The 19379-nt window shown below is 51.4% G+C and overlaps 7 protein-coding genes across 7 annotated transcripts; 4 read left to right on the top strand and 3 right to left on the bottom strand.

The window, feature by feature from the left end:
• Positions 1 to 1795: 1795 nt before the first annotated feature.
• Positions 1796 to 2477, bottom strand: UREG_02876 (uncharacterized protein; the record flags this gene model as incomplete). Its single annotated transcript, XM_002543314.1, has 4 exons — positions 1796 to 1851; positions 1958 to 2063; positions 2129 to 2300; positions 2398 to 2477. 4 exons carry the CDS (start codon positions 2475 to 2477, stop codon positions 1796 to 1798), a joined length of 414 nt encoding a protein of 137 aa, XP_002543360.1.
• A 909-nt stretch (positions 2478 to 3386) lies between these two features.
• On the top strand, positions 3387 to 5323 carry UREG_02875 (uncharacterized protein; the record flags this gene model as incomplete). Its single annotated transcript, XM_002543313.1, has 5 exons — positions 3387 to 3496; positions 3588 to 3887; positions 3940 to 4167; positions 4228 to 4258; positions 4310 to 5323. 5 exons carry the CDS (start codon positions 3387 to 3389, stop codon positions 5321 to 5323), a joined length of 1683 nt encoding a protein of 560 aa, XP_002543359.1.
• A 1349-nt stretch (positions 5324 to 6672) lies between these two features.
• On the top strand, positions 6673 to 7863 carry UREG_02874 (uncharacterized protein; the record flags this gene model as incomplete). The annotated part of the gene is made up of 3 exons (XM_002543312.1): positions 6673 to 6717; positions 6845 to 6939; positions 7017 to 7863. 3 exons carry the CDS (start codon positions 6673 to 6675, stop codon positions 7861 to 7863), a joined length of 987 nt encoding a protein of 328 aa, XP_002543358.1.
• A 420-nt stretch (positions 7864 to 8283) lies between these two features.
• Positions 8284 to 10236, bottom strand: UREG_02873 (putative Auxin Efflux Carrier protein; the record flags this gene model as incomplete). The annotated part of the gene is made up of 4 exons (XM_002543311.1): positions 8284 to 8353; positions 8420 to 9612; positions 9670 to 9836; positions 9918 to 10236. 4 exons carry the CDS (start codon positions 10234 to 10236, stop codon positions 8284 to 8286), a joined length of 1749 nt encoding a protein of 582 aa, XP_002543357.1.
• Positions 10237 to 13060: 2824 nt separating this feature from the next.
• Positions 13061 to 15190, top strand: UREG_02872 (MAP kinase kinase PBS2; the record flags this gene model as incomplete). The annotated part of the gene is made up of 3 exons (XM_002543310.1): positions 13061 to 14159; positions 14402 to 14646; positions 14876 to 15190. 3 exons carry the CDS (start codon positions 13061 to 13063, stop codon positions 15188 to 15190), a joined length of 1659 nt encoding a protein of 552 aa, XP_002543356.1.
• Positions 15191 to 16360: 1170 nt separating this feature from the next.
• UREG_02871 (glutathione-disulfide reductase) lies at positions 16361 to 17987 on the top strand (the record flags this gene model as incomplete). Its single annotated transcript, XM_002543309.1, has 4 exons — positions 16361 to 16518; positions 16591 to 17429; positions 17488 to 17906; positions 17973 to 17987. 4 exons carry the CDS (start codon positions 16361 to 16363, stop codon positions 17985 to 17987), a joined length of 1431 nt encoding a protein of 476 aa, XP_002543355.1.
• A 206-nt stretch (positions 17988 to 18193) lies between these two features.
• Positions 18194 to 19219, bottom strand: UREG_02870 (Akt3-1 protein; the record flags this gene model as incomplete). Its single annotated transcript, XM_002543308.1, has 2 exons — positions 18194 to 18809; positions 18876 to 19219. 2 exons carry the CDS (start codon positions 19217 to 19219, stop codon positions 18194 to 18196), a joined length of 960 nt encoding a protein of 319 aa, XP_002543354.1.
• Positions 19220 to 19379: the final 160 nt, after the last annotated feature.

Below are 19379 nucleotides of genomic sequence, written 5' to 3'. Positions count from 1 at the left end.
CAATTGCAATCCAACTTTCTGCCGAGCTGCTAAACTTGCAGGGCGTGAGATGGTACATGGTTGCTTGGCAACCGACAGGGTTACATCCTCCTGTCGGAGAAATTTCACTTGATCCAACCAGAAGCCAGGTCGGGACCTCAACTCTCCAAGGCCGTGGTTGACCCTCCCAGGCTGCGAAGATTTCATCTGTGCATATCCCCGGTTGTCTGGTCCAATCAGGGGGTTTAGCTCTAAGTTTAGAAATGAAGGCCAACAAACACGGATCAAGCTCGCAGGAAGGAGGGTGGAAAGGGAAGTCTTGAAAATGCCTCCATAATCGGATTTTCCTGTGCGTGCTTGACGTTGTTTCCCATCCCTGAAGTGTGAGGGCCTCTCCAGTTCAAAATCATAATCAGATCGATTTTGATCGAATCTTAGTCCTGCTCCACTTCGAATTCCAAATACCTCAAAGTTCATCTCGGCAAATCTGGAGACTGTCCGCCCTGAGAAAAGTCTTGCTCCACCAGCTTTGGACTGTGCCAAAGTTGATCCAAAAAACAAAATGTGTTTGTTCTGTTTGTCATGTCACCATGGATACATACATAACAGTACACCGTACGGTATGGTATCGTATACCCAGGCCTGATGATATCGACTTCTCCCCAGACCTGACAAGTGCATTGTATTGGATGTCTGATGAATGTATGTACCTGCGGCTTCAAGCTTGGGAGTGACGAAGCTGAACAAGCTTGGAGAAACCGAAGCAGCCAAAAGGATGCCTTTTCAAAGTCGTCGCTTCTGGACAATCCATGGCCTCCGGTCTTTTGGGCCAGTCAAGACTCGAATCACATCATCGGTGTGTGATTCGTTGACGACAGATGATGGAAAATGACGATCTCCAGCCAAGCTGTTGGCGAAGGTGCCCGACCAGCAAGAGGCTTCAGCCATCCCTCTGTTTAAACTGCATCGGGCATGGCAGGGGAAATTGGCAACCAAACCTTTCCACGTTCGAAGTTTCCCCCACCCTCAAAACTTCAGGTTGAGTTTGTGACGTCGAATGCCTTGGCTTCCATCTTGACCGACTCTTCGCAAGCCGAGTTGTCCGGAGGGAGTTTGGTGAATCTGCCGCAGACGGAGCTTGTTACACTGCAAAAGCGGCTGCGCTGCAACGAAGATGCTGTGTGCCCGGTATGGAGTTTTATTTGGAACCCCCAAGCATCGCTTAACTTCTCCCACCATGGTGGTTGAACAATGCAGTGACACCACGTTGGTGCTGGGATAAGGGCCATCTAACCTTGGTGTTTGGAACGGGAGGCATGGATCATACATCATCACAATAATGCTTTTTTTTTTTTTTTTTTGGAGGGAAAGAAAATTGACGAAAAAGAAGGGATACAATCCTGGTTAAGTCCACAGAGCAAACTCAAACCTCTGTCCTCCGTGCCGAGGGCTTCGATCTCAAGCTCAACCGCATCGACTGCCAATTTGGGAGTTCTGTGATGACATCTCTAGCGCGGGGGTGTAGGATCTTGAATGAAGCGATCAACCTTCAAGATTAAGAGCGGGAAGTTCATTGGGGGTTCGTCGATGGCTAAATTTGTCTGCAAATGAAATGCTTTGGCTGGCCCACTTCCAGTTTTTCTTGTGAAAGGTCTCTTGCTTCCCTGACTCAAGGGCGAAAAAGGCAAAAGGAGGGTTGGCCGAGAACCATGATTCCGTGAGAAAGCACACATCGACATGTCATAAATTAAAGGAGCGGAAAGATTATTGTCGCAGGTTGAGCATGGGGTTTGTCATGGACCGCCATGATTTTGATTCAGATCTCCAAATTAGCTGAATCGATAGCCTCGACCATATTCACTGGGGTGTGTGCTATGATTTGGCGCCGAGTCCAAAGAAGACAGCGCCAAAAATGAGGACAATCCCGGCGCGCTGATGAGTTGCAGCAAAAGGAATGGCGGCGGTGGTTGGTACTTACGTGCGTAACAGCCTGGGTTGATCTTGGTAACGGGTATGTTTGGAAACAGAAAGCCTCGTGGCGGCCTCTGCAGCGACAGGGCGCCCGCAACTCCGCTTGACCAGCCCTAGAACATTACGGTAAGGGTCGGTATTTCATCTGTGACAGCATAACGTGAAGTTACATACATACGGTGACAGGGAAATACCCCCAATCGGGCATTCTGTTCGCTGGCGTCAAGACTTCAACCTCGTCTTCCTGTTCTTCTGCTGCTCCGAGTGAGATATGGCCCACCACCCTAAAATAGACCCAGCTGGGTATCCAATCTCTTTTGGCCTTCGCCGGTGCCTTATCCTTGGATATCCTGGGGAGACGGTGGAGTCTCAGTCCGGCAAAGTCTGGTGGGTTTGGAGCTGAAGAACCAGGGTCATGAACCCATCATGGGCGTCTGGCCGTCTCACCGATCTCGACCTCCCATCCCGATTCGAGGTAGCCCCTCATCCGCCGCCTCCTGTCGCTCAGGCTCTCCAGCAGCTTTCATCTTCACCTCCCGGACAAGGCAAAAAACAAAGGAAAAAAGTGCCCAACAGGAGGCACCTGACCACTCAGAAAATGGAAACACGCCAGGCCCGCTGGATCTGCTTATTTTAAATACCCTTCTGCTTTTACTCGCGTGGCCCCCGGTCCCTGACCCAAGGCCGTGGTGGTGTCGATGCTATTATTATTACTATCATAATCCCTAATTAACCCTCCATCTGCCCTTCCCAGAACCACAGAACGCATCCCGCCTGGTCACCTTGACTCTTTTGCCCCCTTGGTGAGAAACGATACCAATCGGATGCACCCTGTTTGATTAAAATTCTCCCCTCTCTTCCCTTCTCGCTGTTCGTCTTTTCGTCCTCTGTTTCTCCGGCTTGGTCCCTCATGCACGTCCTTCCCCTGTAGACCCCACTCAAGGCTTGTTACAGAACTCCTCTCATCCTCATTTCTTGCTCCTTTTCATCCTTTTTCTTTTCTTTTTGCGCTGCATCTGCCGTCCATCGTTTGGGTGACTTTTATCTTGGCCGTGCTCGACGGATGTCAGATCCCTGAAAACCCCCATAGCTTCCGCTAGGGTCCTTTCAAGAGTTCGTGTTTGTGACGCCAAACCAAATTTATATATCCTATCACGTTCCTCCGTCGGCCTTCTTCATCACCTCTTCGAGACGCTCTGTTTCTTTCCTTCTCTCTCCGGAAACACCCCGTACCGCCTGATTATCGTGTCTTCCGTTTTTGGATATAGTTTTTATTTATATCTCTCCCTCATACGGAGTATATATATCTCACCTTCCGTTACTCCTGGTCAGAGAACCTGTGTGATAGATCTCACCTCGCCACGGCAAAGGTGATCATTCCTTTTGAGAACATTATACCATCAGTCGTCAAAATTCCTACCCAACTCAAGAGAAAAATGGCCGGACCGGGTGGTGGACCTCCTCGCAAGAGCCATACAAAGTCGAGAAAGGGCTGCAAAACCTGCAAGCGAAGGCATATCAGATGTGATGAGACGATGCCCCAGTGGTAAGCTTCCCTGACGAAAATGGATACTCAATCGATACATCATTAATAGCTGCGGCCCCAAAAAGAAGAGAAGAGCTAACCGGTAAACTAGCCGCAACTGCACAAAGCACAACTGCCGTTGTGATTATATGGACACCTTTATAGCCCAAGAGCAAGCAGCAAGTCCAAGATGTCCAGATCTCCTCATGTCTCCTGAGATAGAAATGGAGATCGATACCTGGCAGCGAACGGGGAATCCCCCATTCCCAGAACTCCAGCCTAGTTCCAGGACCTACTGGTACAGATTCTCGAAAACGGATCTGCGACTTATTCATCACATCTCTGGATTGTCGATAGACCTGCACCGGAGAGGTTACAGCAACTGCACGGTTTGGGCTCAAAAGATGCCAATGTAAGCCCCGCATTGACTTAGTTCAAAGTCGCAATTCTCACATTCGTGATAGATTCCTCGCGATTGCTCTGTCAAGCGATTTCGTGATGAGCGCTATACTAGCTTTGTCGGCTTCTCATCTTGCTTGGATGACCCAGAACCAGGACACCGAGAATCTGGCATACCACCACAGTGGTGTGGCCATGAAAGGCCTTCATGAAGCAATCGGAAGCTTCTCTCGTGAAAACTCGGATGCAATTCTGGCAGCGTCGTTGTTGCTTTCTTGGCAAGCGACAGAATGGTATGACGCCTGGTAACCCCTACCTCTAGTTGACTGTTGCTGACACCATAAAAGGAGAAGTTGGGCTTCGCTGCAGCAGGGCGTTTCAACCGTAAGCATCCATGGTGACTTATATGCAACATTTCTCTGATTCGTTCAATAGGTCCTTAATTCGATGCAGCCGTGGTGGAAAGACGAATCGGAGCTGGCCAGATTTATGGAAAGCCAGAAAGCGTTCCGAAGTTCGCGGACACCAATGACACCAACCTATCCAGGGGCCATGGGCCAATTGCACAGTGAGGATCTTATGAGACTAGATCGCATCCTCGCGTCGCTGCAGAATATCCACCAGCGCATCTCTCACAACCAAGAACACTACCGAAGAATAACTGATCTTCTAAGTTTCGCCCATCGGCTGCGGGAAGATCTCCCTATACAATCACCAGAGAAGGCATTTGAAAGGCTCCAGCCGCTGAGAACATGGCTTTTCTGGCTACCTCCAACAATGCTTCGAGGTGGAGACTCTGATCTTGGAGCACTTGCTGTGCTTTCACAATTTTTTGGATTTGCATTGGCCCTGGAACCCATTTTCCCCGAATTCGGTGGATCGTACCTTGGCTCTATGTCCGTATCTCCGATTGAAGACATTCGAAAGATACTCTATCACCGTAGGGCCACGAACCCCTTTGCTCCGGACGTTCCTCTTGCCCTTAGCCTGATGGAATTACCTGGCGAAATCGTTGCAGAATATAGAAGCCGGCTGCAATGGTCACCTAGAACATCCTTGGACGCATATTCTTCCGGCTCACATAGCCCCTACCAGTCGCTTCCAACTCCTCATCTCCCCCCTACACCAACTACCGCGCATTATCCAGCGTATACGACCTCGCCGCTCCATTCACCCCTGACTCCAGCAATTGTTGGCTCACCATACCAAATGCCAACCATACTTGATTCCCGGCGGCATTCGCATGCCTATGCAGCCTCTCCTAGCCTTCCTCCCGAATCGATAGACGACCGAACGACAGAATATAAGCACCACCATACGACTGTTTTCAATCCTGCATACTTGGGCAATCTTATTCACCCAGGAACGCCTCTTGGGATCGATTACAGCCATTCAGCTCCAGTGGATATGACAGGAGGGTTCGTCGCTCCGGAACTTTGTTGGACCTGATAATCCACGTCTTCTTAACCCATACACCAAGCACAACTTTATGAAATGTAATTTTTCACATCACCACCCCTTCCACCCACCCACCCCCTTTCTCAATACATTACCCCCATGCACTTTGTCATCCTATTTTCAAATCCTCCTCCTTATTGAGTTGTCTACTGAGACTTGATTTTATTTGTTTTGCCAGGCACTCAACAAGACCCTCATACCGCGGCTCGATATCGAAGCCAAGGAACCTCCCACTATAAACACCTCCTCGGATGTCGCCGCTCGAAAAGCCCTGCTTTAATCCCCTCTCCCTCTCAAAACATCTTTATGACGTTCCATTTTGCACTCTAGGTAATCGTTCAGAGAGTGTCTCGCCAATCCTACATATACCTGTTTAAAATACCATATGAGTCTCTTAGCCACGGATAAACCCACGGAGGATACCTTTCACAGGAGTTTTTTTTTTTAGTGCATATCTTTCTTTAGGGGAAATTGGATGATTAGTCTTCTTGAACAATGGGAGCTAACTTCTCACGATATATTTTTTGACAATGTGATCAATATGCAACTTTTTACTGTGGGTTATGATATTTTATGGCCTCTTATCTCCTTCCTTTCTCTCATGCATGCACTGCATGCCTTTTGCCAGAATTCTTGGGCAATTATGATATAAACCATTTTAAGATAGTTATTGATCATTGATTGGCGATTGGTCCAATTTTCTCAAAACACTTTGATTACCTGTCTCCAGAGATTGATGAGATTTACCTTGTAGGCATACAGAGGAGTGATCAATGAAATATGCAGAATGAAACCCATTTGAGGACTCCCAATGCAAGCTCTTTTCCATTCTCGGTCCGCTGCTCGTGGTGGTCCACAGAGGTCAACGGGGTTGGTTATCGACGCTCCGGTTCCAGGACAGTACCGTGTAGTTGATACACAGTAATCGTAGCATTCTTTTTGCAGGCGGCTTAGAACGAGACAAGCCCTTCAAATTATGTCAGGCATTACTTCAAAATCTAGAGGATAATGCAGTAGTCTTGGGGAAAGGTGGACTATGTAGTTAAATGTGTTATCCATAGCTTCAAGAGGCGTGTGCCAATGGCCCCGTGGCTGCTCAAATGGCGAACTAACTAACTAGTTAAGTTAGGTCCTCAGCCACTGAACTTCATTGTTTGCGTTGTTTGACATCATCACAAACCTTTCTTGCAGCTGTACTCCGTATCTTCAACAGCCTTGCACAGTTCTCAAGGAAATATTCTATCATTTAGTCAATTGGCATTTTCCTGTATTTATATAACCTAGCTTTGGAGCGGCCGAGTACGTGATTGCGCGCCAGCAGTGTTTGGCCAACCAGGAATATGGCAGAAGATGCTGGTGGATGGAGCACTATTGAGTCTGACGAGGTATGCTTTGCTTTACTACAATAGATGAAGCTGCATGAATTTCCTTTTGTTCGAGCTCCCTTACCTTGTTCTTGTTGAAACATCCAAGTTGCAGACAGCTAATAGTTGTTTCTGGTGACCCGTCTAGGGAGTATTCACTTCATTAGTGGAGAATCTGGGTGTGAAAAACGTTCAATTTGAAGAGCTCATATCTCTTGACACCGACACAATAAGGTCGCTAAGGTAGGCCATCAGCAAGGCTAAGCCCGTCTAAAATCCAGCCGCAACATTTTCTAACCACCTTGCTTTCCGCCCCTCAGCCCTGTGTACGGTGTCATATTCCTCTTCAAATGGGTAAGAGGCCAAGCACCCCAGACCGATGCCCCGGAATATGGCGCCTATGACCCCTCCGCCACAGAAAACGGCCTCTTCTTCGCTGCGCAAACGATTCAAAACGCCTGCGGCACCCAAGCGATCCTCTCCGTAATTCTAAACCAAGACGGTCCCACACCGGCCGACCCAACGGGCACGGGGATCGATATTGGGCCTGAACTCCGCGATTTCAAGGAATTCACAACCGGATTCCCGCCCGATCTGCGCGGCGAGGCGTTGAGTAATTCCGCCCAGATCCGCGATGCGCACAATGCATTCGCGCGCGCCTCGCCGTTTGTCGATGAGACGTCGCGGCCCCCTGTTTCCGACGAAGATGCGGAGCTATACCACTTCATCGCATACACGCCATTCAACGGGGTGCTCTATGAGCTGGATGGATTACAGCCGTTTCCGATCAGCCACGGAGAATGCAGCGCGGCGGATTTTCCGGAGAAGGTAATCGACGCTGTGCGGATACGCATGACGCGATATGCGGATAGCGAGATCCGGTTTAATTTGATGGCGGTGGTCAAGGACCCGCGCATCCGCGCGGCGGAGATTGGGGACGTTGAAACGCTGGAGAGGGAAGAGAGGAAACGGCGGGGTTGGGCGTGGGAGAATGCCCTGAGGAGGTGGAACTTTGTGGGATTCATCGGGGAAGTGCTGAAGGGAGTGGTTGGCATGAAGGTGGAGAAGGGTGAGGGCGAGTATGAGAAGTGGGTGAAGGACGCGACGGATGCGACGGCGAAGAAGGCGAATATGCGCAGGGAAAGGGGCAATGGGGGGGAGGAATAGGGGAGTTCGTTTGTAACATGGCCATTCTACGGAGATGAACGAAGCAATGCCTACGACTGGACATTTCGTTTGGGTCGAGCTTTATTTTGTAACAGTAGGATAGATAGTTCGATTTTCGCAATGATACCATGAAATATGATATTCCAATTTTGAAACAGATTCATGTAAATAATACATCGGAAGAGAAAGTGCTCGAAAGTCCTCCAAAAGGCATACAGCGTCGATAGTTGACAAGCGCTAATTAACAGAAACGAATAAGCACGCGTCAACCTAGTCTTTTTTTACCATTCCTTGAAGCCGATTTTCCTTTCCTATTTTCACTGCTCAGAGAAATCTTGATAAAAGACGTGTTGGAACCTCCAAAAACGCCAACAAACTGGAAAGAAGCTAAAAACCACGCTTGTGAAATTGGTGATGGGATCAGCTGGTCGTCGCCCATTCCACAACCTCGAGAGCGCTCATAACAAGAATCAAAGTCGAGGGCAATATCCTAACAACAGCACATCAGCAAGATGTCAAAGATTTAATAAGTGAGAGGGACGTTAGAAATACTTACCAAACAACATAGCTCTGGAACAACAACTTCGCCATGGCACCCATGTACACATTGTTAATCTGACAGATCTGCGCCAACTGCAACGCCGACGGTGCCCCAGTGAGCAAAAAGCAGACAATCACGAATATCGGATCATCCAATATGCTCACGGGCACGTATTTCGCGGTCAGAGCTAGAACCGGCCCCATGATTAGCACGGGCAACAACATTCTCGCAAGGACCGATGCGATGATGAGATTCCGTTCTTCGCGTGGGTCTTCATGATCATGGTGCGCTTCTTCGGGGAGGGTGTTTCGCTCCAGGTTTGCGCCGAGGACGACGAGGATCAGTGGGACGGCGACGCCGCTACTTTGAGTGATGGCGCTGGTGATGGAGTTGTGCACGAACGTGCCCTTTGTGAAGAAGAGGCGTTGGAGGGAAGGGATGGATGCAACGATGATGGCGGCGAGCATGGCCCAGAGAGGCGGATTCATAAACTCCCAAACCCCGTGGAGGAAACGATAGGCTTTGTGAGAAGCCCATTTGCAGGCCTTTTGCAGCGGGAGCGGGAGAGCAGCGAAAGCGCGGCTCGTCCGTACCTTCACGAAGGCGTGGAACCGATGAATTGCGGAAGAGACTGCTTGCTTGCAGGTGCGGAGGCGACTCTTGGCCGCTCCCAGTTTCGAGGGGTCTTCGAGCGGTTCAACATTGGGAAAGAAAGCGAGGTGCCCAGGGGAGCCTTGGAACCGGTCGTGAAGCGGAGGATCGAGAGGCAACGGGGCCGTGTTCTCTGGGATCTCGATTCTGTTGCTCTGCGGCAGCTTCACGTAGGAGCGGCTCGTTTCCGAAACGGGCGTTTGGTCACCTGATGCGAAATGCGATCCCTCAGAGTGAGACGACGCATCTCCGATCAACGTCGGATCGCTTTCGTCTTCCGGATGGTCCGAGTATCTGTCCTGGGCATTTTGAATGCGCGAGTTGGCTCTTTCTTCTTCGTCACGATAGTACTGCTCTCGTGGTGCTAGGAGGACGCGATAACCCCAGCTCCATCGAAGGAGCTGTCCCAATTGTTGAAAGACCATTAGATACAGGATGCCTCGCGCAGCAACCTCGTCATCCGTATCTCCAGGCACTCTATCCCAATGAAGCCCCTGGATCGTCCTGGAAAGTGACATGACGAGAGAGATGGGGAGGGAATTCGAGTTGCCGAATACCTATCACGATTTGTGAGTCGACGAGGAACTCGACAAGCAGACTGACTCACTACTCACTCCCATGGCGGTGACAAAATTCGATGGCCGTTTCTTGAAGCGAAAGATTCGGGAAACCAGCTTGGCGCTTAGCCATGACACTATCGTCTGTGCGAGGAATATGAACGGTATGATAGCCAAATCCGCAAGCTTCCCCGCCGTCAGTTGGGACGCAAGTTTCGTGAAAACTAGAGCACAGATGCAAGTCCGTTAGCTCGTCTGGCTTTTTGTCTTAAACCCGGCAAGACTTCCGCAATCAGTGCACATACTAAGACACGGTGTAAAGAGCATGACATTCAAATTGGCCACAAATTTCTGCGCATTTGCATCGAACATTCCCAGGCGCGCCACGATGTATCCCGGCAAGCTGACACAGACAACCTCCAGGACGGCCTCGAAGACGAGGAGTGCGAGGTGCGGCAGGGGCGGATGGGAGCCATGGGGTGCTGGCGCTCCATTTTGGAGAAGATGCTGGCTATCTTGGGCTAGTGCCGCGAGAAGCGTTTCATTGAGCTGGTTGAACGGGACGTGGGAGTAGGATTCGAGATTTGCGGTGCGGAATGATCTCGGAGACGCGAGAAAAGGCATGGGGGATATAATGTGCACCAGGTATAAGAGAAAGGGGCAGGAACGTCGAAAACAAGCACTGTGTGGTCAGTGATGGACGTGGAATGGATGGATGATAGCTCGGTCGCGGCCGGGAGAGGGGCTGCTAGATATGATGCTCTGTGGGATGGCTCCAAGCTCCGTTGGGGCGGTTAGAATCAGGAGGCAGTAGGCTCCTCCGGGCTTCCGGCGAGAGTACAAGACGTGTCTGCCAAGATGCGAAGCGTTGACAATCGAATCGATGGATTGCAGAGCGTCCAGCTCGGGCCAATAAATTGGGTTGTGAAGGGTAGGACAGGAGTTGGAGATTTCACGAAGTGGCAGAGGATGTGATTTTCCGTCCACAACGGGCCGCAATGATGACGGTGAGGCGATGGCACCAATGAAATGGAATCTCACAGCACAAGAACTTGGTCGGTGGCAGAGAGCTTTGTGGCCGGGTTGTGGGATGATATCATCCACGGTTCTTTGACATGCAGCTTCGGTCACCAAGCGTGCGTAGGATGGAGAATGGAGATACTATTGTATTCACAGCTTTACAAGCAATCCCCAGGCATTCCCTCCGTCCTCTGCTCCCTCTGTGCTCCCTCCGCCGCCTCCGTTGAAACCACCGTGTCTGTCTGTGGGACATGATACCTAACTTCTAAGACCTGGCTTTGGTGGTGACGACACTGGCTCGCGGTGGCTCATTTCGACATGAAACCTGATCTCGAACCACTTCCCGGCCAATCAGCGCGCTGCATTCCGGGGTGTGCCTGGCCGGAGAATTATAAACCCGTCCGCCAAGGAATGGTGGGGTCTCAGCCACTGCAAAGCCACAGCGGCCTTATCAGTGGGGCTTGTGTCACATGACCAGTCTATCTCGCATGCCAAGACCATTAGTCACCCCGCTCGGAAACAAAGAGAATCTTCTTTAGAATGCAATCAGCAGGAGATGAACAGAGTCAACAGACCGATCATTAGAGACATCCCGAGCCAAGACGAAGTTTGCGGTGAGGTTTGGAGATTTGGTTGGGAGCTGCCAACCCTCGAAGCTTTGGCTCGCAGGAGGTATGCGGGTTCCTGTCCCACAACCCTCATCAAGGTCGGAGGAAAATCATGGTGCAATTTCACCGACCGCGATGATAGGTAGATATCATTTTATTTTCAGCAAACCTTGACTCTGTGTTTCCTTCTTGGTTTCTTGATTGCGCAATCGCAGCGGGAGTCGTCTTGGCAGGTGTAGTGTAGTGGATTGCAAGGTGCACGACAGAAAGTGATCTCAGGCGTTTTGGGTTCAAGTATTTTCCACATTCGTGCTCGAGAGGCTTTATATGGCAGCTTCGGGTTGGATTGTTTGTCCTCCCAAGTTTGTCCACAAGCTCTATCCCCGTAATTCTTTAGGGTCGTTGCAGAATATCTGACGTCAGATGGCGTTCCTGTCTCATATCTCGCAGGCAGAACAATCACGACCCAAGGTTCCCTCTTGTGCTCGACGGGAAGCATGAATCAGCTCGCATGTTTGAGCCATGAAACACAGATACCTGACTTCTTTTGTTTCAATGCCTTTTGGATTCCCGGGCCGCAATGAAAGCTTGCCAACTGCCTAGGCAACCAATACGGCCAAGCGGCTATCTCAGTAGATTTTATCTACAACGAAAGCGTAGATTCTTGCATTTCCTGCTCATGCGCGCACACATCATCCTCTCCTGATCTCGGGGTTTGAGATACGTGCGATGCGCTCATGGGAACGGGCATCATCCAGGCCTGACGCTGGACGGGGTTTGAAACGGCTGCCAAGTTCCTCATCCCGACCTGCCTTGGAAGCAGACGAAGGGCATGGCGAATGGAAACGGCGGAGGATTGGGACCGTGAAGAAATTGTCGGTACCTTGCGACGGAGCAGCACGTGGTTATCTTTGGGGAGAAACTGGGAAGAACTCAAACCAAGCAGGACTGCCCGATGGACGATTGAAAGGACACCGTAGCTCTCGTCGCCCCCCCGCATGCCAACAGGAACGAGCAATCAAAGTTTGTCAAGGCAGTTCGGCCACGGCTCGGCGGCTCCGGTGGCTGTTTTCTGTGTCCCGCCAAACGCGCGCGCTGCCAACTTGGCCGTTTGGAATCCCGCGATCCGAAGAGAGCTCCTTCCTGAATCCCGCCAGGAACACCGCGAAAGAGTTGGAAGGTCCGACTACAGGCTTTCTCGCCACGCCGGATTGAGTTGGAAATGGATAGCGTAATCCTCCCGCCTGATAGGCCGCCCCGCAGCAAGCCTGCGCGTTTCTCGCCCCTGATTGGCCGGCTTTGGGCAAGCTGTGGCGTCGGGGCTGCTCGTGATTGGTCCAGGAGAGCTCCCGCCGCCACACCAGGCAATCGCTCTTTCCCCAAGAAGCCATGTCCCAGCTCAGCGCAAACAAATTCGCCCGAAAAAGTGGAAGGCACGACTCAGAAATATCCCGCTCCTTCTTCCTTCGCGCTCCTTCCCTCCTCTCTCTGTTGTGTTTGCCCTTCGCTTTCGCATTGCGCCTTCTCACTCCGTTTCCTGCGCCTCCCGCCTGACGAGAACGTGGGGCTTTGCACCCCTCGAACCCAACCCCAGACTCGCCCGTCTAGTGACTCTCATCAGTGATCTTACTTACGTCTTGTCTGCGATCCACAATCCCCTTTCACCGATCTTGCGCCGTCCTACCGAATCGAACAGCCCGAACCCGCCGGAACCACCCTCCCACGAGTTCATGTGCTGTGGATAGCGTTCGCGACCAGCAGGAGACCGCTTCGTTCGGTTCCAATCCGAGCCGTCGTTTCGACCCCCGGGCAATCAATCGATGGAGAGCAAGGCTACAGAGGAGGTTAGGGAGGGCCCTGACCATGATTCCAGGCAGGCTGACTCCGTGGAGGAAAGCCCATTGACGAGCCCAGCCGAGAGCCCCTTGGACCAGCCCGAGAATGTCATGGTCGCTCCCACAGCACTCCCGTCCCTTCGGACCGTTTCGCACCCCATGACCCCGTCGTCGACCCCTCTTGGGCACATAAATGCAGCCAGAAGACCCGGTCCGGGCGTTGCAGCGGGCCAGTCGAGCGGTCTGACGGAGGACATACAGGCGAAAATGAAGGCGTTTTCTCTTTCACGACAGGGCGCGCGGCCAACCCAGACCCCTCGAGGTAGCGGTGGGGCGGGAGGAACAAGTCCAGTGATAAGCCCAGCAAAGGGTCCGTTGATGGGTGGAATAAACCCTAATGTCCTAGGAGGAACGCCTACGCTCGCTGGTCGTCTGCCCGGTGGGCTGTCAAACGCAAGGCTCCCGCCAACGGGACGACCCGCGCCGGGAAACTGGTCCTCCATGCCAGCCGTGGTCGGACGCAATCCATCAATGGCTCCGAACCAGCCAGGCGGCTTGGCGGCGAAGCGTGGCATGAAGCAAGGTATGAAACTTTCTGATGCTGGAGGTCCACCCCGGCCGACATTCAAAGCACCGGCCAGTTCACCAAATGTGTCCGGGGCTCAATCAAATGCTCAGTTCGCGGAGACGCAGTCTGGGTTCACTAAATACTCTGAAATCATCGACACCCAGACGGGCACAATCAAGTTCAAGGATAAAGCGGTCATCCATGGTGGTGGTATCGATTTCACCGGAGGTCGCAGCTTCAATATCTCTCTGGATGACGTGGAGACGTTGGATGAGCTGGGCAAAGGGAATTATGGTACCGTTTACAAAGTCCGCCATTGCCGGCCGCGCATTCGAAAACCTGGCGTTGGACTGAGAGGGTCTATGGCATCGCATCAGTCTGATACTGGCCCAGTGCTAGAGGAGAACCAACCGAACAAGCTGTCAAACGTGGTCATGGCAATGAAAGAAATTCGCTTGGAGTTGGATGAGGCCAAATTCTCTGCCATCATTATGGAGTTGGATATCCTGCATCGCTGTGTGTCGCCATTTATTATCGACTTCTACGGTGCCTTCTTTCGGAGGGCGCGGTGTACATTTGCGTCGAATACATGGATGGTGGTTCTATGGAAAAGCTATATGGCGACGGTGTTCCAGAGAATATCCTGAGGAAGATTGCCCTTTCGACGATCATGGGTTTAAAGGCGTTGAAGGATGAGCACAATATCATACACCGTGACGTCAAGCCAACCAATATCCTCGTTAATACTCGCGGGCAAGTAAAGATATGTGACTTTGGTGTCAGCGGAAACCTGGTCGCGAGTATCGCCAAGACAAATATCGGATGTCAAAGTTATATGGCTCCGGAACGGATAGCTGGTGGAGCCCCGTCTGCTGGAAGCGATGGCGGATCGTACAGCGTGCAAAGTGATATTTGGAGTTTGGGACTGTCCATTGTCGAATGCGCTATTGGACGCTACCCTTATCCTCCCGAATCTTACAATAATATTTTCAGCCAGTTGAATGTAAGTTGACCTTTTGGACTCTTTCACCTTATCGTATATCTCCGCTGACCAGACATTTTCAAGGCTATCGTTCAAGGAGACCCACCGACGTTGCCGGTAGAAGGGTACTCTCCCGACGCTAGGGATTTTGTTCAATGTTGTCTCAACAAAACCGCTTCGCTGCGTCCTTCTTATGCTACCCTCCTCCGGCATCCCTGGGTAGCCCGTTTGCTGACGCCCCCTGCTTCAGTCGAAGGAGGAGTGGAAGGGGGCGCAGCGGCCCAAACTCTTGCGAAAGAAGAACCGGGGAAGAGCACATTACCCGCGGAGTCTTTTGACACTGCTGATGAAGAAGTCGCTGCATGGGTTAAAGAGGCCGTGTACAAACGAAAAAATGGCACAATGGGGGCCCATGCTCAGCCGGCACTTCATAAGGTCGCTCTTGACGCAGTGCCAGGCAGTCCGCTACTCGATAATCCGTCTCAAGTGGCGCCCTTCCCAAGATAGCCCGGCAACAAAACGCAAGAGTGACGAAACCGTCTCTTCGCCGCCACTGAAGGGTTGAATACCCGTGAAAGATCTCAGTGCCCATAGCAGGTTTGAAGTGCGGCGACAGATGCCGGCCATTTGTTGCCTTCCTGCGCCTTGACCTTTTGTCATTACTTATAGAATCACTTCAAGATCTCGTTATTTGCATTGTGAAAGCCGTTTCCTTAACTGCATCGATCTCCGAAACCCCTTGTGTCGTTTTTTTTTTGCATCCTGTTCTTATGTATAGCAATCATTTCATTGATCTGGCGGCCGAATGTGTGTTTAGCATGATTGCCTAGCATTATCTTTTTGTCCTTTTTTTGGGTGCCCCCCCAGCTATCAATACAATCCCTTCGCTCTTCAGACATATCGATAAAAAGCGTTTGGTCGCGTATACCCCGATCCCGAGGAGCAGCCCGTTCTGTTAGCTCGAACTCGGCGCCTTTTGCAACTCTGGCGTGCTGCACGGAGTATAAGGCATGCCCTGCATGTATATGTTTAGGAAGGCTTTCTGGAAGGGTTTTGTATAAGATGTAGATTAAAACAATTGGATCATCTTGTGCTGGTCGCTGCCGATAAGTCTCCAGCCGATCGGCGATCAAACTCGAAATTCCCGAGCTGACTAATTTCCGGGGACTAGAACCGACCATTAGTCAGAGAATCGCTGGTGATGTCAAGCAAACCCGCTGTTGCTTGTAAGTTGTGGGCTCAATTGCAGACGGCAGCCAGAATTCCATTATTAATTCCAGTTTTGCTTCAATTTGTGCAGAAGCTCGAATTCGCTGCATCTCACCCCCATTCCTTTCCGCCCCGTCCTCTTCTCCGTTCCTAGCCTTTTCCTGCGAGATTTTTCCTCCCCGCAGTCCCCTTGAAAAGCGCTCCCCCCTCCCCCCCCTGCTCAAGACCCCAGCGTAGGAGAGGAATGCTTGTCCCCTGCCCTCGCCCCTCGAATACATTAATTCGAAGTAGCCGCCTGTTTAGGGACACGTCGATCTCTTCTAGAACCCTTTCTTGCTCTCTCTCCGCCGGCTCCCGTGTACGATTCCTGAGCAACGGAACCCACGGAACCAGGCCGTTGGTTCCTGTCCAGAGTAGCAGCAGTATATCACCGCGAACGCTGGCGACTTCGAACCGTCTCAAATCCGTTACTCGTCATATCTCGAGTGCGCCGGCTCCCGGTGCAAAGAAAGAGTTATCAGACACAATGGCTCCGATTGACGGTGAGGTGAAGAAGTATGACTATATTGTCATTGGTGGAGGGAGTGGAGGGAGTGGTGCGGCGCGGCGTGCTGCGGGGTGGTACAAGGCGAAGACCCTGATCATTGAGAACGGTAGATCGGGAGGGTGCTGTGTCAATGTTGGGTGGGTGTTGCCTTGCGATTTGCAACTTCTTTACAACAGGATGGGATAACTGACAACGAGAGTGGGATTTAGGTGTGTCCCGAAGAAGATGACATGGAACTTCTCGTCCATTGCGGAAGCGCTACGTGACGGTGTGCATTATGGGTATGATATCCCCAAAAATATCTCCGTGGACTATGGTACTTTTAAGCGAAAGCGCGACGCCGTTATCGAGCGCTTGAATGGTATCTACGAGCGAAATTGGAATCGTGAAGGGATTGATCTCGTGCATGGAACGGCCAAGTTTGTCGGACAGCAGGAGCTCGAAGTGTCATTGCAAGATGGCAGTGGGACGGTTCGCTTCGCCGCGCCACATATCCTGATCGCTACTGGTGGATACCCCATAGTCCCCAAGAATATCCCGGGTGCTGAGCACGGCATCACCAGTGACGGCTTCTTCGAGATCGAGGATCTGCCGCCAAAGATCGCCGTTGTCGGTTCCGGATACATCGGTGTGGAATTGGCGGGTGTGATGCACACCGCCGGCGTGGAGACGCATTTGTTCTGTCGCCACGAGACGTTCCTGCGGAAGTTTGATCCTATGATTCAGCATACCATGACGAAGCGTTATGAGGATGTAGGGATGAAGATCCACAAAAATTTCGCTGGGATCAAGGAAGTCAAGCTTCTGCGTGAGGGTAAAGGGGCGGAGAAGTTGCTCAAATTGACAATGAACGATGGAAGTGAGATGGAAGTCAACGAGTTGCTTTGGGCTATTGGTCGCGCACCGGCTGTTGATAATCTGGACCTCAAGGCGGCTGGCGTCAAACAAATGCCCAGTGGCCATATTGTGGCTGATGAGTTCCAAAACACTTCCGTCAAAGGCATTTATGCTCTCGGTGACGTTACGGGCAAAGCCGAGTTGACTCCAGGTATGTCAACCCAAAATAATACAGACGTATGCAAATTCGTTTGACTAATTGGTATCAGTTGCCATTGCCGCCGGCCGCCAGCTTGGAAACCGCCTCTTCGGTCCTCCAGAGCTCAAATCGTCGAAGCTCTCATATGACAACATCCCCACCGTTGTATTCTCACACCCCGAAGTTGGCTCCATCGGCTTAACGGAGCCCGAAGCCGTACAGCAATACGGCAAGGAGAACCTCAAAATCTACCACACCAAATTCACCGCCATGTTTTACGATGTAATGCCTCCAGAAGATAAAGCTCATAACCCGACTGAGATGAAACTCATCTGTGCGGGACCCGAAGAGAAAGTCGTTGGGTTACATATTCTAGGCCTAGGCGTCGGCGAGATGTTGCAGGGCTTTGGTGTTGCCGTGAAGATGGGCGCGACCAAGAAGGATTTCGATAGCTGTGTTGCTATCCATCCTACGTCTTCCGAGGAATTGGTGAGTGAATCTCAGCGTAGAGGTGGTGAAGCCGTTTTGTGTGCTTTTGCTAACGCATCGCAATAGGTGACTTTAAGATAAAAGGACGACTAAAATTTATTATTATTTCGGATCCCCGCCACTTTAGACCATTCGAAGTTGATATTTGATAGAAAAATTAAACACTGCATATATGTATTTTGAACGATATTTATTGAATATAATCCAGGGTTGTTAAATCAATGGCCTGCCACAAAAGTTCACCGTTGCCCGCCCTTTGCCCCCCACTACATGCTAACGCCTACACTCTACAATTTAGCCTTCTCCGACCGCGGCGTGAGATCGATGGGGTCCCACCAGGGATAAATTGATGGCATGTCGTCTGGACTCGTCACTGAAGCTTTGAACTGAGGCTTTCTCTTTTCAAAAAAGCTCTTGATACCCTCTTCGTTGTCCTTGCCTCCGAACAGGCTGTAGATGACTGCAGAATCGAGGAGGTGGGTTCCTTCGGGGCTACTGGGCCCACGATACATCAGATCCCGCATGAGCGATGTCGAGACGGTAGAAGTGTTCTCCGCAATGTCCTGTGCGATTTCCAGAGCGCGATCCATGGTTTGCTGGGCGGTGGGGAGAACTTCGGAAAATAAGTCGCGCAGAAGGGGATGGTCGGGGGGATAGGTGGCGCCGGTGGTGGTGAGGTGGAGGGCGCGAGAGTGGCCGATGAGCCGTGGGAGGAAAAAGGAAGATATCGCTTCCATGATGAGGCCGCGGCGGGCAAAGACGAAGCCGATTTTGGTGTTGGCGGTTGCGAGACGGATAGTTGCGGGGAGAGTCATGGTGATGCCGATGCCGACGGCGGAGCCGTTCAAGGCCATGATGGTAGGTTTGCGGCAGTTGTGGATTGCGAGAGAGACTTTGCCGCCACTGTGTGAGCAGATGGGTTAGTATCAAGGGTATATCCAGGGAGTGAAGGAAAGGGATACAACATACCCATCTCGATGATCCTTGACTCTGCTGACATCTCCTCGGTTCTGACGGCCGTTCTTCCCCTTGCCCTTGGGAAATCCAATCTCCAAGTCGGCGCCGGCGCAAAACGCCTTGGTTCCTGCGCCTGTGACCACGACAACCTTTACGCGGTCATCTACATCGACCGTGTTGAATACCGACACCATTTCGTCACACATAAGAGGTGTGAATGCATTGAGTTTGTCAGGCCGGTTGAGTGTCAGGAGGAGGACGGGTGTCGGTGTTGGGGAAGTAGCAGGGACATGGGAGAGCTTGATGTGCTGCGTGGGAAGAGCAGCGTACGACGCAGGGGGAGTGATTGGTGCCATGCTGGTATATCTCCGGGGCCTTTGGTTCGTAGGCTTGGGTTGAAAGGTTATGGAAATGGTGAAGGATGGAAGTGTTGATATAAGAGGGTCAGATGGCGACTAGTACCTACAGGCCAGTGAAGAAAGCTATCCAGGCTCTAAAGCTATTAGGATAGTTGGG

This window comes from Uncinocarpus reesii, genomic scaffold (assembly GCF_000003515.1).
Source record: "Uncinocarpus reesii 1704 scaffold_1 genomic scaffold, whole genome shotgun sequence".
NCBI lineage: Eukaryota > Fungi > Ascomycota > Eurotiomycetes > Onygenales > Onygenaceae > Uncinocarpus > Uncinocarpus reesii.
This window is presented reverse-complemented; position numbering and strand designations above follow the sequence as displayed.